This window comes from Labrus bergylta, chromosome 5 (genome assembly GCF_963930695.1).
Source record: "Labrus bergylta chromosome 5, fLabBer1.1, whole genome shotgun sequence".
NCBI classification, from domain to species: domain Eukaryota; kingdom Metazoa; phylum Chordata; class Actinopteri; order Labriformes; family Labridae; genus Labrus; species Labrus bergylta.
Window position 1 is genome coordinate 13,425,198 of NC_089199.1, and position 17,196 is coordinate 13,442,393.

Genomic DNA, 17,196 nt, shown 5'->3' on the forward strand with positions numbered 1-17,196 from the left:
GGATGGATAATGGATACGGGAAAGATAATTAATGACTTCCAAAAAGTAATTTATAGTATTAATGTATTGTCAGAATAATGAGAAAATTGAGTTCTGAATGGAAAAATGTAATCAGATACACTTAAATGTCACCAGGGGGAAATTTACCTTGGGCCAAAAACAGAGAAAACCCACCACTGTGCAGCCTGTATAATATTATGTAGGTTTTTATGTAGATTATTATTACTGAGCCAGCCTGACATTAAAGTTAGGAACATCATAAATATGCCAAGATAATTCTATGAATAGATCTGCTTAATCGCAGTTTTTGATCATTACAGGATCGTGGGCTCTCACTTCTCTGGGTTTGAAAATGAAGTTGTTGGTTTTGTTTGCCTTGTTGCAAAAAAATTGTATTCAATTAATCATTTTGAATATTTCCCAAGATGGATAATAGATGATGTGATCGCTCTATTTTAGATTAAACTATGCAATATGTTATTTTGACAAGAAAACAGTCAAATTAGTTGTCTTTGTTAAATCTTTAAGGGGGTTTGCACAGTGGTGCAGTAGTTAGCACTATTTCTTCAGAAAGGTTCCTGGTTTGAATCCTGAAACCTGTCAGACGGGGCCTTTCTGTGTGGAGTTTGCATGTTCTCCCCCTGCATGCTTGGGTTACCTCCGGGTACTCCAGCTCTCTCAGACAGACTACAGACATGGTCGTTAGGTTGATTTGTGAAAAAAGAAATGTGAAAAAAACATGAATTTGAATAACTTTATCTGGTGGAGAAGATCGAATGATATGATCAAAAGCCCCAGTTAGTGTGTGAAACAAACACACACATACATACAAGGATGACAGAGGGGACATGGAGGCCTTTATTGTTCAAACCATGTTTATAGTACAGTGCCACATCCCTCACCCACCATGGCCCCTGACCTACATAAGTCAACAACTTTTAACCACCACCGTGCACACATAACATACACTCACACACACGCTCACACTGTCGTCAATGTAAACATTGCAGGCTTAAAGAGTGATACAAAAAGCAAGGTAGTCTTCAACTGCTCCTGTTTCTAGGCCCTGTTCTTCATGGTTTCCTCTCTCAAAAGTTCAGAGGAGGGTGACACAAAAACAGAAATGTTCTTATTTGGTCGATCACCTTTTGCAGAACAATAAAGAATTGTCCTGTTCTTTTTAACCACTGCACTCACGAAAACACACACAAAAACACACACATACACAGTCAGGATTCTCATTCAATCAAACATTTTTATCAAAGTGTAGTTAAAGTGTTTTATTTTCGAAAGCTTGCAGTAGGCTGAAGAGAGAATAGTGAATTTCTGAAGTGGAACATCTAACAATGATTATGTTCTTTTCCCATAATCCTCTGTATAGGAAAAAGGCCTTGTGTGTCAAATCCCTTGTGTGGTCACAGGGTGGAGCATCAGTCTCCCCCATTCTGCCTGGAGCTGCATTACCTTTTGGCGCGTACAAAGTACAAGGCGTTGGTTTTAGGGTAATACTTCACATTCTGTTTTTTGTCCATGAGTCCCCCAAAAATGATGAGCTCTCCGCGGCCCTGTACCACAGTGTGAAGGCTGGTCTCTGGTGGCCCTGTGACTGCAGCAGGAGTCCCGTTTCCATAAACTCTCCAAGACACCACCCTTGCGGATTTGGCCCGGGACACATCCAGCACATACATCTGCATGGGTTTGCAGTTAAGGGACTGGTACAGAGGTTTCCCAACGTTTAGGCTCTGAGGCGGGTGATGGCCGAGACGCCTTGCAATAGGTGGGATAGCATGTCCATCAGCTCCTGCAGCCTGCGGAGGACTGGAGGATGATGAAGGAGGGGTTCCAGGAGGTCCTGCTCCTCCTCCTCCACCACCACTGCTGCTTCCTCCTCCAGGGGAAGCCCCCTGTGTCTGAAAGGAAGATGATGAAGATGAAGATGGTAATGATAATGATGATTTGTTTTTTACTGCCTCCAGACCTCGTCGTAAGGCAGCAGGGGATACCGCTCCTGGAGGAGTGCAAGGAGAGCCTGAAGGAGGAGTGTGCAGGCCGTTAGTGCTGGGTACCTCTGGTTGGTGAGCAGCAGTAGGAGGGGACTCCCAGCCATAGTCTGTGGAGGCAGGCGGTTGAGGGCGGGAGGGAGGAGACGCAGCCTGGGCCGGACTGGTCCTTGGTGAAGGGGAGGAGCCGTTTAATAATGGAGGAAGTGGAGGAAGAGGAGGGCTGTCTGGGCCTTGTAGAGGAGACTGCTGTTGTGATGAAGATGGACTTCCATCTCTTGCATTTCCTCTGGCTGAGGGTCGAGGTCTCAACGTGCCCCACCGACCATTTACGCACGGAGCCTCTTCAACGGCTCCCAAGACAACACCAGCAGCTCCACTCCGAACTGGAGAATGAGAGCGCAAGGAAGGCGGTTCAGGGCCCAGAGGGGCAGGTGTGGCACTTATGGGGGAGGGCCTCGAGTTAAGACTTGGGCTGAGAGGTGCGCGACCAGATGGAGCCTGTGAGAAAACCACCACACAGTGGCCCACCTTGAGGTAAAATAACAAGATGAGGGGAAAAAGACACATAATTAATGAAAAGTGATGAGGATCCAATGACATAATGTTATATCTGGAATCCTGTCACGTCATTTAAATCAAATAACTGGTGCACAAACATATCAATTTAAGATTTGTTTTTTTATTTTTTATTTTATTTCCAGCCAATGAGCACATTCAGCAGTGTGATTCAAATGACAGCAAAGTGCAGCACCTTTGACCGTCTTCAGTAGAAAGTACTCTGTCGACACCTCTCACATCTAAAGACATGTCAGCAACTCACAGAAAAAGATTTTGCAAAGACTTGGGATCTTGCAGGGCAACTAACTGCAAGACTATAACTAAATTCCTTTAGAGATTATTTCCCATAATGTAACTGTAACTTTTGAGCAGAAATACATTCAGTTTATTTGGGGAGGAACTTCAAAGCTGGATTTGGGATAAAAATATAACTATGCCAACCTTGATTTACAACACTACTTTACAACTATAACAGTTTTGGTTTTGTAATGGAGGACAGATAGTTAGAGTTTTATTTCATAACTTGATCATACGTGCCAAGTATTTTTAGTAAATAGTAAAGTAGTAAATTCTGAAGTTTTTCCCAACAATTTTTATCTTTCAAAAGTTATCATTTTTTAGTTTAATAAGTCTTTAAAACATATAAGCTCTAAGAGCGCCCTATACCTTCATGAATGTCTTTCTAGTATTTCACTTAATCAGACTCCTAATAGCAGTAATTATTGAGTTTCATTCTTTAAAAAAAAAATCTTTATTTATTAAAATGTCATTTCTTTTTTTTGGCATTCTTGTCCCTTTCGCTGTTATTGTTTTTTGGGTCAATTTGCCTTGTTGATTACTTCTTGTTGTTGAAGTAGTTGGGCCAGTAAATTTACTTCTAGGCAAAGGTATACAAAATAGCATCATGATGTGTTCAAATGTAATGTCAAGAAAAATGTAGACACTGAATAAATATAGTTGATTGGAGGAGAAATGTGTTTGTTTTTTCAAGCAATTCTAAATGGATATACCAGATCTATTTAACATGTATAATTGTAATTGTAATTGTCTCGTCTTTCCATCAAATAATAGGAAAGTATTTATAGTGGTATGGATAAAGACTCGGATCGTTGAGGAGTCTGATAATGGAATCAATATCATTAAAAATGAACCATCTCCATCCCTTAAAAACGAATTTACCGATAACACACAGACGTGCACAATTAGACAGACAGCTAAGACAAACACTTACTCTACAAGCCGGGTGACACCACAGCTCCGGGGCCCCATGGTCCTCGTTTTCCACCTGCAGCTGCTGCCACCTCCACGGAGGTGTTTCCATGTGGAGGAGCCAGGCATCTTTAAGAAGCTTTAACGCACAAGACATCAGGGTAAGTCGACTATCACTTGTAGTAACATTTGCTGGATTACACACACCTCCATACAGATGTGAAAAATGAACAACAACAAATAACTTACTGCATTAGGGCCACCACAACCTCCCAAGATGAGCAAAGTCTGATCATCAATCACAATCTAAAGAAAAAACATGAAAAACATAATTTAATTTGAGATAAAACAATTTCTGATCTGTCTGAAATTCATAAAGATGCCAAGTACCTGGAGATGGACAGCTTTGTTAAAGAGTCACAATACATGCAACACTACTGACATGACTTCTTATCGTCAGACTTATTCAGACTAGGTAATAAAAAAGTATTACATTTTTTTTATTATCTCTTTTTACAGGTTGTACATCAAAAGGTAGAATCTGTAATGGGGGGGGGGGGGCTGGATTTTCAGCATGGAAAGTAGAGCTGGTTGTTGTCCACAAACTCACAATTCAATTCGATTTCAATTCTTTGGGTCACGATTCGATTTGATATTGATCAATATGCTTCAATATCGATTTAATAATATATAAAGATGACAGGAATACCCAGATAACTCATCACAGTACCTTCTGATATTTGTTAAATAATTATGTGTGCATTTTTTGTATGGGTTTAGAACAAACTGATCGTTGCATTATTCTTTAATAAACAAAGAATAAATCATTAAAGTACAATGTAATCTGAAGTGCACATTTGTGCCTGAGCTTAATTTGCAGGAAAATCGTAATAATCATAAGAGTGCTGTTGGCATGGACAATAACTACATGTAAAGTGCACAATTATGCCTGACCTGAATTCACAGCACCCATAGGTGGAGAGGGGCATCATTACAAAGAAAGAAATCAATCTCAGGATTTCCCTGAATCGATATTGAATTTGGAAAATAATAACTGAAATGCATTGATGAACTGATATTTTTAACCAGCCCTGATGGGAAGTGTTCATGTTTCTGTTAGAAGAGCATTTGTAGTTCAAGGTGTAATGACTAATCACATATCAGCAGGCTTTGGTGTGAGCAGGAAAAAAACCAAAAAGGAAGGGTATCTGCGCTAATGACGTACTGGCTCCTATTGGCAGCATTTTGATTATGATTTATTTGTCTCTTCAAACAAATGTCTACATTTAAGTGTAGCTAACAATCCATTATAGATCAAACATTTAAACTTGAGCCATAAATCTGCTCGACTCTGTGTGGATAACATTAGCATTTAGATTCTCCGACTACCTGAAACGCATCAGAAATGATCAATCCCACCTCTGACCTCCATTAAAGTTGTTTCCTTCTTTGGGCCAGACCTTACAAAGCTTGACTTGTTACTTCTCACAGATATATATGATGATGATTTAATTTCTAAATTCCCATTAATTGCAGGTAAATCAAATGTAAATCTGTTCCTTTTCTGAGCGCACACCGCTGAAATGAGCCCGAGTGACTCTGCTGTATAAGTAATACTCTACCGTGGGACTGACACTCAACAGCGTCAGTCAGTTTTTTCCCAGCTTGTATACTAAAGCTCTCTTACTTGAGATTGGCCTCCACGTGGGTGTGGTGATGGGCCTGATATAGATGGTTTGGACCAAGACCACTGCTCCAGATCCAGAACCCAGACTTCATTACTCCTGTTAAGAACCATCAGAGGGGACAACATGTTGGGATGTGACTGCAAATATCCTTCGACAAGATTTAATGATCAAACTTAAAAAGTTACACAAGTATGTCATAACATCCATGTTGATGATGAAGTGTTGGTTGTGGACTCTATTACTCTTGTTTAACCAATGTGTTGCAGATTTGTATAATGAGATGTGTCATGGTCTTCTCCCAGCTTGTCACATATGTTTAAGACATCAAGTTTATTTTCTTCTGTTTGACATGGGTAATTTTAGTGAATGTGCAGTAATGTATTTACCTTAATCACCTGACACCCGAGTTACATTTTTACTGTCTAAGTGCACCAACTTATTCTGAAACTAAATGCCCTGATATCTTTGCTGTATTTAAAAAAAAAAAAGTTTAATCTTTTTCTGCCTTAGTCTAGATAGAACAGCGGACAGAGCAGGAAATCAGGTGACATGCAGAAGAAACCACAGGTCAGACTCTTACCCACACCGCCTGGCTGGAGGACCACAGCCTCTGCACATGGGGTGCCTTGTACTAGTCCATCAGCACCCTAACCACTAGGCCATCAATGTCCAATCTTTGTTGTATTTTTCATGAGCAAGTAATACATTTTACTTTAATATATGCACCTCAGTTGGATTACGTGGATTTTAATAAATGTAATATGAACTTACATTTGACGTGCTCCGAGTGATCCCCCAAACACCACCATGGTGTTTCCAATGACAGAGGAGGAGTGACCAGCCATAGGAGGAGGCCCATGTGTTGTTACGATACAATTCCACCTGAGACAACAGAAGACATTTTTTTTTTTTTTTTTTTTTACAAAAAAAAGGGATAAATAGATTTTAAAGGGTAAAATTACAAACGTTTCAAAATGTCATGAAATACATCCTTTGGCTTCTGGTAATTTAGTGCCTCTCACCAGTTTTTTGAAGGTGAGTAAGTGTGGATTTCATCGAAAAACCTTTCTGGTTGGTGCAGTGGATATGGGCTGGGGCGAGTCCATCCCCCAAAAAGCACTAACAGGTCTTTGTGCATCACTAGAGTCGCTCCAGCTTTAGGAGATGGATAAGAGCCTGTAAAAGAGAAGAGCACATGTGACTCAGGTTAAGCTTAATACGCTAATGAATAAATCAACACTCTCTCTAAACATACAGAAAAACACATTTTAGTAAAGAAATAAATGTTTTTGATAGATCACTTTGAAGCTGACTCCCACTGATGTGAGAAAGGCTCAACAGAACAGAAAATCATTGCTCACAGTAAGACTATACAACACATTAAAGGTGGTGGTGACAGTAAAGAGAGCAGCGTATTAAACTGGATCACTAACATCCTGAAATACACCGGGAAGTGATCGGAATAATTCTGCATAATAATAATAATGCAGGTCCCCTTGTTAAACCAATTCACTACTATGGCCTTTCAACAGTGCTAAAAGTCTTTTATTATAACCTTCTTGAATACTTTGAACTCAGCTGCTGCTGCTGCTGCTGAGCATCTGACTACAATATTCACTACTGTAGTTCACCCTCCCACAGTTACATAAGGCTCATGTGGAGTGACTTTTTTTTATACCAGAGCTCCATATAACAAAGACAGATCTGATTCCTGTTTCCTGTGTGCCTTTACTGCCGGTCGCTGAACCCTACCTGAGGCTAAGGGTCGGATCCACTCCTTGCTGTTGAGGTCAAGTCTCCACAAATCATTGAAGGCAGCGTTGCAGCTACTCTGAGTGCAACCCCCGAACACATACATGGACTGGTTTGAGTCATAATAACATGCACCTGCAACCGGAAAAATCAACAATTAACCACAACAGATTTACTGATCAAGAATGGTATTAAAATCAGTGCATAATGTTCAAAGCGAAAGACAACTCTAAATGTTGGGTCACAGGTCTTAATAGTACAGTTGCATTTAGATTATGTCATTATCTAAATAACCATTTTCCAAAAAGGCAAAGATTTCTCCAAAACTGTGACCCACAAAAAGGAATACATCCGTTACATTTTAATTAATTTCCAAATCAACATTAAAAAAGGTAATTTTTTCTGTTCCAAATGTAAAGCTGCACATTGCCAGAAGCCATTCTATGGACTGCACACTGGACTCATATTCTTAACTACATCTAAAACTGCATTCAGATAATATCATGTCAAATGCATAACACAACATTACATGTTTTTTTAAACTCAAGACATGTTATGCAATTCATTTTGTCATAATTGAAGCCGAATATACTGACTGTGTGAGAAGCGCTGAGTGATGGGGGTTCCTGGATATGGGTATGTTCGGCTTTCCCACTGGATATTTCCCTCCTGAACAGCTCTCAAGAAACCGTGGTAGCACTGATAAGCAACACCTAGTTCCAGTAGAGTACAAGTAAATGACCAGAACACAAAACTTCAATCAATTCCTTTAAATTAGCATAACTTAAGTACCCCTCAATCTCATTACATTGCTCTACTTAAAGCATTCTTCACACTCATTCACACTGACATGAGTCCATCTTAGATCAAGTTTTTATACTGGATGATGTAAAAAGACAATTGAAAATTTGAGCCATACCTTTAATTAAGCGATACCATTGCTTACAAACTAGAGCAGCAGTCTTGTGCTCCTGGTAAGGTGAGAGAAAGGACAGAATATATTCAAGAACTTCCTCTGGCAACTCCACCATTGTTCTCCCTTCGCCATTTGTACAACTGTCCATGTTGCCTTCTTGATGACAGGACCCCATCTTTGACTCTACTCCATCTGAAATCCCAGCAGGCTCTGCACTGTCCTCCTCTGTATCCATGGCAACAAAGCATCCATCTTCATTGTCAGGGGAGCGGGACATAATTGTCTGTTGGGACAAGGGAAGATACGCTAATAAAGAATGATCTGATGTTTAAGATGTCCAGGAGCATGTTGACTCACTAGAATGAAGCTAATGATTTATAATACACTCATCCATTTTACACTTGCTCTATATTTCCTTGAGTGATCAGTGCAACTCGAAACAAGCGTGAAGCCTTTGAACAGAACCAGAGCAAAAACTTGTCCCATGAAATAACAAAAACAATGACACTGCAAAAGCTGATAGCAAAATACAATCGTAGCTGCAGGTACCGCTCTCCAGTTTTAAATTGTAACATGCATTGTCCTTTCTTCAGACGTAGCAGTCGGCCCCTCCATGTACCATCACAGGCTACATCTCACAGGCTGCGAGCTACATCTCTGGACATCACATAGTACATGAAATGCCGGATTGCTAATGCTAACTACTCCGAAAGCTAACTACCCGGGACACCACAAATAAGACAGTTGTAGTTATGTCTTACGGCTTGTGCTATAAACCAATATTTCACCGACAATCTGGCGTTTAAAAGTTGCACGTTTCTAAACGTAATGTTTGCACTTTCGAGAATATTTAGGCTAGTACCGGCTAGCGCTAACTAAGTGTTCACAGGCGTTCTTGCTACCGCTAGCTAACATCAATAGATATTTAGCTAGCGGTGCATTACGGGTGATTATGTGCTGCTTGAGAAATAAATAAACCCCAGACTTCTAATGTGTCTAAATGACACGGCATCATCCATGGACAACAGTGCCAGCTACATCCCATTACTAGCTACATGACATCTTCATCTGTCCACTGCTGATAATCTCTGCTAGCGTTAGCTCGAGGCTACATGCAGTGATTAAACAGCGGCTACACTTCCACACACGCGTTGTCAGCTACCATATTAAACACTTGCGATGTTTGTAATACCGTTGTTTTTGGACGTGGTGTTTACAGGCTCTGAGTTTGTATATTTCCTCTCCTTCTCCCCCCTCCCGGTATCAGCTCCGGAGGTTTCTCTGCAGGCTCCATTCAGTCGCCATCTTCCGCTCTGTGAATACCGCACTCCGCAGCACCGCGACGCTGGAGCAGCCGCGGACTGTCGCTGCTACCAGGGTGGGTCCTCTGTACCAAACACTGCCCCCCCCCCCCCCCCCCCCCCCCAGTTGATGTAGGGAGGGAAAGTTACCCTTCAGCCTCTTATAAATAAATATGAATAATAAATATAATAGTGAATATTGAAATCAATTTGATTAGGCTTCTAAACACTCATGCAACCATAAGAAATAATTTACTCAGAGTGTAAAAAAAAAAAAAAAAAAAGGCTGAGACAATCAAAACACACACACACACACACACAGTGGCAGCCTTTGGAGAATTAACATATAGGATGGTGGACCGATTAGACTTATTCAATGCTAAATGGGGAAAATATATTAATGTTGTCACAGGATCTTAACTTCTCAGCAGTCATCACTTCTCTCTTTTGACTGATTCACTAAGCCTAACAGGCTTGACACATCTTGGTTTGGTGATGTAGGCTGACAGCCCCCTGTAAATCTTATGGAAACACAATTTTCTGTAAAAGGTGGACAACGTAACACTTCCATGCAACCTTATCTGAAATAATCATGTTGTGGTTTTGGAATTTTGTTATTATTATTATTTTTTACATTTTTATTTATTTACATATATTTTATTCGCCCTGCTTTGTTCCTGCATAATTTTTGTTTGTCAGGTCTGTTTTTTTTTGGTCTTGCATTGATAGTGTTACCCTTGTTGGGTATGGTTTATATATCATTTGTTGTCTGGTATTGTACTGTTGCAAAAAAATTAAAAACAATAAAAATGTTGGTCATAAAAAATAAAATAAAAACACACACACACACACTATTTATTATTAGTGCATTTTTTAAAATGATTTTATTCAAAAGTTTTTATTTCAAACATGTTAAGAAAGTCAAATGAAAAAAAAAACAATCAAAAGGATAGAAACAATCAGTAGGCCTAATGACAAACAATAAAAAACGTGCAAAAATTATTTTTCAAATACTTTTGTCAATTCAGTTGTCCTAAAAGAAGTGTGACGAAGAATAAACATATGAAATCCCACCCCTTGTTAATAAGCAATCATCTGGTCAGCTTTCCTGTTTATTCAGGCTAGGCCTATATGATTTGTACAATAATATATGAATTTTCTTGTATACATATTTTTACCACTATTACTAATTATGTTTGTCCTAAAATTTTATTTTTAGATATAGATCGTATAGTCAAAACACCAGACAGCTCATATTTACGTGTGTGATTATCATATAACACACAATGATGATAATACTTAAACAATTATGAATCTATATATGTTTGTATGTAGACTACCAACATACCCATAAACAAATACCAATTTAATTATGAATACATTGCTATTAACAGAAAAAAAGAATATGCACTAAAAAAAAGGATCAAAGAAAAGACAACATAGAGAGAAAATCCAAACAACAAAAAGTAAAAAGTGATCCCTTTCAATATTATTATCAAAGCCAAAGCCAGGCTTCTTCAACCCTATACCTCGAGAAAATGTTGTCTATATAACTATTTTGACACTAGTTCTTGTTTGGACATTGCTTTATCTCAACATAAAAACTGTTTGATATTTTCGCACATACTGAAATACAGAAACATTTTATGGTTGTACTTTCCCTAAAAATTCTTAACTAGAATTTTCCTCTTAACTTGTTATTGCGCTGTTTGAATTTTAAGAATTTGTCCCCCTGAAATTTAATTTAACAAACTTTTGTGTGTTTATTCAAGTTACCAAATAACATTCATTTTGTATTTTTCAAACGTTGTTATGATAAATCCTTTCTGTCAAACCACAATTTCTCCATCAGTAATTGCTTAAACTCTCTCCAGTTCGGAAAATGTTTGTGTCTTCAGCAAACAATGTCTCTTTTCAATATACATATAGACTACTTAACATAAAGATAAAGACATTTTTGCGTTACAGCAGCTCAAGACAACAGGAAACAGGAACATAATTATTAAAAATAAAAATAAAAATAGAAGTTAAAAATCAAGCATATTTACATCAGTTAAATAAATAAAAAAATACATGGCATTGTAATATTTGTTTTCGTAATATATTGTTTATATTTGTAATATTTGTTACATGACAATAACATGTCATTGATGTAAAGAATAAACAATTCAGGGCTCAACACTGACCTCTGGGGGACGCCAGAAGCAACACTCAAAAATGATAGAAACCAAGCAAACTCCACGAAGTTGTTGTTGCCTGTTGTTGCTTTAGTTTATTCATTTATTTATTCCTATAGCCCAGATATGCCACACCGTTCCAGTTTATGTCAAAGTTGTTGTGTAAACAGAGGCTAGAAGGATTTGATCCCGTATTTTACAGACACTTTCCCTTTCTCAGTTGTATTTTTGTTTCCAGTTCAGTTACTGACATGAAACAATTTTCTATGTTTTTTTTTTCTCCGTCGGTTTAGTGGAGTTAATTGGTCTCGCTTGTACTTGGCAAGACGACGTGTTATGTAGGAATTAACCTTATACAGTCTGCTGTTCAGTCATTATTTCCTGTTGTCTGAAACTTGACGCTAACCTGCGCTCACGTCAACGTGACGTCATTTCCTTTGCTGCTTTAACCCGAGGAAACCAAACAGTTAAACGAGAAACAGCCAAAGTGTAAAACTGTGGCTACTACATCATTCTAGACTAACCCAATAATTGTGCAGTGTTTTGAGGTTAGTGGCATTTGGACGAGACCAATGGTAAAATGATAGGGACGTGTCGCTAAATTTAAAGTAGCAGCCTGGGGGGGGGATTGCCCTCATAAGTGTAGCTTTAAGCTAGCGAGCTAACACGCGGCCAGGACAGCGTTTAACATCGTTTTTCATTCAGTCTACATTTTGTCTGCTTAAGACGAGAGATTTAGATTTCTTCAGGACCGTGTGAAGACCCCACCACCATAAGCCTCTGTGTGGATGGGGAAATAGCTAGTTAGTGTAGCCGAAGAGGTTACCAGCTAGCTGTCCTATTCAACATGGAGGATGAAGAGGTTGCAGAAAGCTGGGAAGAGGCAGCAGACAGCGGGGTGAGAAACACTGATGTTGCTCTAATATTGTGCTAAACGGTGTTGTTAACTGAATAACATTTGACAGACAGCCAACCTAAAAGCAGATTCTGATACATGGTGGTATTTACCGGTGCTTGACTAAGTCTAAACTATGAGTTTCAGCTTGTTATCTGGTCAGAGGAAGTAGCCGGGCTTCCTGGCCTCAGTGTCCCGCTGTAAAACCACACCGAGCCTGGCTTCAAATCTTTTTTTTTTTCATCAGCACACAGGTTCAGCATGTGCCTGGGAAGCCCGAGTGACATCCACAGAGGCAACCTTATTTTCTCAAAGTCGGCTATTTACTATAAAACTCCCATTGTTTAGATCCGCCCATTGCGGAAATGACAGGCTGCACTGTGGGGAATCCTTACAATACAATAACAGCACACCAAGTTCATGCATTTTGAAAAAGAGTAACAGGAGAATAGGTAAATAGAGCTAGCTTTAAGAGTGAACAAGTCTGTTGTGGTTGCCCGCTTGTGGCAAACTGTAAGATGACCTGTTTGCATAAGAGGCAGTGCAACTACTGTCAACATACTTTAATAGTCTAACCCTTTAAATCCAATTTATGTAACATATCTCACACGTGTGGCTATGCGTAATGTCATAATTGAAAATAAATAACATTTTGTGGTTGAGTTGCATTTCTTTACGCTCTCATTCTGAGTAAGTGAAAGTTCAAATCCAATATCTTGAAATATACTGTGGTTATATTCCTATAGCAAAGTCACTATCTTGAAATGCTATGCTTTGCTGTATAAGTGAATGACATGGATAATGGACCCATTGGACTGTAAAACAAATGTGATAAATATGTTTGTTTTCCCTCAGGAAATTGAGAGGAGACTTGAGGCAAAGTTGAAAATAAATCAGGAGGCAAAGTAAGCAAAGAGAAAATGTATCATTACTGCTGCATTCATGGTAAGAAATCTTACAAGAATTTCCAGTGATTTAATTATTCTCATTGTTTATTCTGGAACAGGAAATCCAGCTTGGGTTCAGCTGGCTCACCTGTTCGAACTGCTATTGTAATCCAGGATGACTCTTTGCCTGCAGCCCCTCCACCACAAATCAGAATTTTGAAACGCCCCTCAAACAACGGTCTTGCAGGAAACTCCGCATCCTCAAATCGTCCCTCTCAGCAGATGAAATCTTTGGCCCAACGGGAGGCAGAGTATGCAGAAGCCCGGAGAAGGATTTTGGGTAGTGCTTCTTCGGATGAAACGCCTCAGGACAATCCAAGTCAGGACAGGTATGACATAACAGACTGGAAGATTATTGAATTTACAAAGCCTCTAAAAGGAGGGTAACCCTGTTCTATTTCACCCTTCATAACTGCCAAAACAAGAGCAACTTGGCTAACTGTGAGAACATGAGGCAAAATTAGTCGTATCAACAACTGTGAGAGGGGGAGTGAGAGCACTCTCTTACTCACCAAAGCTTTAATTAGTATTAGCCGACACCAAGCGAATAGCTCTTGTTAGCACACAATCAGTTAGCTCAAGCGAGAGCACTAGGGCTAACTGTGTGAATGCGAGGTTAACTAGTCATACTACAGTATAAGGAAAACAAGAGCACTCCCTTCACCAACACCTTAATTACAATTAGCTGGCACTGAGTGAAAACACTCTCGTTAGCGCACCACTAGTTAGCTCCAGCAAAAGCACTATGCGATCTGTTTAACAGAGTAATCACAGCAATATATTCAGCGAAAACTTCTTTGCTGAATACTTTGTTTGTGTTATTACAATTTGTCGTACCAATAATGTCGAAGGCTGAAGGCGAGTCCACAGCTCCCCCTCGGAAAAGGAGCTCTTGTGGCAGTCTTTTGAGGGCAAACCGTCTGCAGCTCCAGCTACTGGCGCCAACTTTTAAGTTATTTGATGCTGCTTGGTCAACTCGATGATACTACAGCTGTGACCTGCGTTAGCAAGAAGATGATTGGGAATGAGTGCTCAGATGTCACTGGTAGTTAAACCTGTCTGGGGGGGGCGGGGGGGGGGGTCATCAGAGGTCACATGTTTTTGTTGATATGGATACTTGACGTGCACATGGGTGAGATGGAGATATCCAGTGAGAAGAACTACCTATTGCTCTGGCAGTCAGAAAGGGTGAAATAGAACTGAGGAGAAACAATGTTAAAGTGGAAAATAATGTTATTTATTCTCATTTTTCCAATAATCCTTAGGCCAGCTCGCATGAGTGCTCAACAACCATCTGAACCAGTTCGTCCAAACAATCATGTGATCCGCCAGCCCACCGGGCCAGATGGCACCTCAGGCTTCCGACTCGGCAGATAAACAGGAGCTACCTTAAGCGAGAAATCCACTGTCTCCCTGAGAAGACATAGAAGGGAATGTGTGTGGTATGAAGAGAAGAGTGGCAGTGACACAAATGTTGAACAGACATTAGAAACATGAAGACGTAGCATGAACTGAAGACCTTCTCGAAACCCTCTCTCTACTCTGCTTACTGACATGGTCTTTGCCTTTCACCCAGTCTTTTTCCTGTTGTGGAACTTTACAAGGGGCTGGCAGAGATCAGCCAAAAGATCTGAAACCCCAGCTGTTCCACAATGTGAACAGGCTTTGGCCTCACATCCCTACACACTGTGATACTTTAATGTACCATGAGGTGCCCTATGATTTTTAGTATGATTGGCCAGCCAGGTGCCGGGGCGTCAGGTGTCTGTCTCTTCTAGGAGATTAAGGAGAGTTTGTGAACCTGCAGGATTTCCGCAGACACAGCAAACTTGATGAGTGAGCCTTTCCATGGCTAGAGCGAGGATCAGGGCTGGGTGTCCAGCAGGCCACAGTTTGTCATGTTCAGTGGAAACTAAGTGCTTGACAGTGCAGAGAGTTACTGTATGTTCACCCGCTTCAGTGCAAAGTGGTAGGGGGTCAAACTGATCCAGTCCTTGAGGAGAATTGCACTGTGCTTCAAAGTGTGTTTTAATACTGTGGAGGCACAGACCAGCTAGTTCCGCTCATAGCAAATGCCTGGTGGGCACACAGCCTTTGGCCAAAGAATACAGAAAGCAAGGAGAGAATGTCACAAAATCTAAGTTTATTCAAGCAATAATAATGAATTTACTCCCTGGATTATTTTATATGCATCGCCTAAATACTTGTGCTGTTTCAAATTAGTTTTAGTTTTAAAGTTTACATCGTTTTCATATTTGTGATTTTTTTTTTTTTTTTCTGTATTTGAGTCAGAAGATCAGTAGTGAACCAGACATTAGATCATGTAGCCTGCATAGCTTTTGGTAGTGTTATATGAAATTTTATCAAATTGAAAAGAGTACAACCTATTCAGGAATTGAAAATCTAAAGTTGTCAGTCAAGTTTGTCCCTGTGTGTTTTTGATCTGAATAGCTAAGAAGAAACTTCTCGTAGAGCCAGCTGCACTGCATAAGGCTAAAAAAAAAAGACTGAGCTGTTATTTTGGATGCAATGCAGTTGCTTTGTGAATAGTGCTATTAAAAATATGATATTGAGTATCTCAAAAATAAACCTCAGATTCCCAACATGGAGGATGATTTAGCCACAAGATAACTACTTCATTTTGTTGGGGGGTGGGGGGGAGAGAATAAGTCAGGAGAATTTGTGGCGGTACTACAATGATAGAACTGATTAACAATCACATCTATATCCACTTAAGGAAGCCAAATTCTTCTGCCTGGATTTAGGGAATGTGATGTTTTCAAATAAAAGGATTTTACACCATTAGTTTGTCTGCCACCAGATGTGAAAGTAAACGTTTGCGAAACATAAGTCATTGATCTCATAAAATACTGATGGGGTAACCATGCAGACATGTTCACAGTAAATGAACCTTTACAACTTCTGAACCTTTTAACACTTGAATGCCTTAAATTACAAATGATCCACAGTTTCATATGTGCACTTTCAAATGTTTAGTGCTCATTAATCTTGCAAAAGGTTTTTAACTCCATAAAATAAATATGACGTCATGGAGGCATTGTTTGTATCTGCGATTAGCAAAGGTTTTAGGGTGATAAGAATCAACGGTCATGTATGATGCAATTGTGATTTTCTTACAAAGGAGCTCCATGAGACTGTGTTTGATCACAAATATGTCCAAATAAAGATCCAGCATCAGTTTACTATCGATTGTAGAACTCAGTGAATTAAATGATGTATAACAGTAAATTAAACAATTCTCTTCTACACAGCAACCAAGTAATCATTGTGGCTCAAATGTCTTCATTTCTATCACTAATTCCAACCTCACTCAACCAATGTCCGGCAGTTGAAGTTACCTTTTATTGTTGTTTCATGACATAACTGTAAGTTGTCTATTTCTGCCAAAAAACATCAATATTTCTGGATTTCTAAGATAGTACATTGCAGCATTCAAGATTTTTGGCCTTAATACACTGTTCACAGGGATCAGGTTCAACTCTTGAAATAAAAGAGATTTGTAATCATTTTAAATTGATAATTGTAATCAATTAGCCATTCAGAGATCTATCAAGTTTTGTTTCAGTCATTCACACTAATCTGTCCAGTTTTGCTGTCAGTGTTATATTGAAACTTGAAGAAGTCAAATGACATTTGAATACCCTTTAATAAACACACTTCAAAAAGAGAACTGGGTGTGTTTGTTTGGTGTCCTTAAAATGTGCTTTGTCATCAGAAAATTAGATGAAT

At 39.4% G+C, this 17,196-nt stretch overlaps 2 protein-coding genes across 3 annotated transcripts; one reads left to right on the forward strand and one right to left on the reverse strand.

The window, feature by feature from the left end:
* Positions 1-740: 740 nt before the first annotated feature.
* Positions 741-9,501, reverse strand: fbxo42 (F-box protein 42). Of its 2 annotated transcripts, XM_020642438.3 has the most exons (11): positions 9,319-9,501; positions 8,130-8,409; positions 7,807-7,923; positions 7,211-7,345; positions 6,481-6,634; positions 6,230-6,340; positions 5,458-5,554; positions 4,020-4,076; positions 3,793-3,909; positions 2,067-2,531; positions 741-1,910 (listed from the first exon to the last, which is right to left on the reverse strand). In XM_020642438.3, exons 2-11 carry the CDS (start codon positions 8,401-8,403, stop codon positions 1,461-1,463), a joined length of 1,977 nt encoding a protein of 658 aa, XP_020498094.1. In that variant the 5' UTR covers positions 8,404-8,409; positions 9,319-9,501; the 3' UTR covers positions 741-1,460. The 2 variants fall into 2 exon arrangements, with proteins under 2 accessions (XP_020498094.1, XP_020498093.1); XM_020642437.3 differs by having other exon boundaries at positions 741-2,531; positions 9,319-9,500.
* A 2,522-nt stretch (positions 9,502-12,023) lies between these two features.
* Positions 12,024-16,729, forward strand: LOC109990347 (SUZ RNA-binding domain-containing). Its single transcript, XM_020642443.3, has 4 exons — positions 12,024-12,502; positions 13,355-13,404; positions 13,506-13,775; positions 14,712-16,729. The coding sequence occupies exons 1-4, from the start codon at positions 12,452-12,454 to the stop codon at positions 14,821-14,823; spliced, it is 483 nt and encodes a 160-aa protein (XP_020498099.1). The 5' UTR covers positions 12,024-12,451; the 3' UTR covers positions 14,824-16,729.
* Positions 16,730-17,196: the final 467 nt, after the last annotated feature.

Coding starts and splice junctions, on each gene's coding strand:
- fbxo42 (XM_020642437.3), bottom strand. CDS start 8,403: ATGTCCCGCTCCCCTGACAATGAAGATGGATGCTTTGTTGCCATGGAT. Junction 7,346..7,806: donor CACTCAGCGCTTCTCACACA/GTCAGTATATTC, acceptor TTCCGGTTGCAG/GTGCATGTTATTATGACTCA. Junction 6,635..7,210: donor GATCCGACCCTTAGCCTCAG/GTAGGGTTCAGC, acceptor TCTCTTTTACAG/GCTCTTATCCATCTCCTAAA.
- LOC109990347 (XM_020642443.3), top strand. CDS start 12,452: ATGGAGGATGAAGAGGTTGCAGAAAGCTGGGAAGAGGCAGCAGACAGC. Junction 13,405..13,505: donor AAAATAAATCAGGAGGCAAA/GTAAGCAAAGAG, acceptor ATTCTGGAACAG/GAAATCCAGCTTGGGTTCAG. Junction 13,776..14,711: donor GACAATCCAAGTCAGGACAG/GTATGACATAAC, acceptor AATAATCCTTAG/GCCAGCTCGCATGAGTGCTC.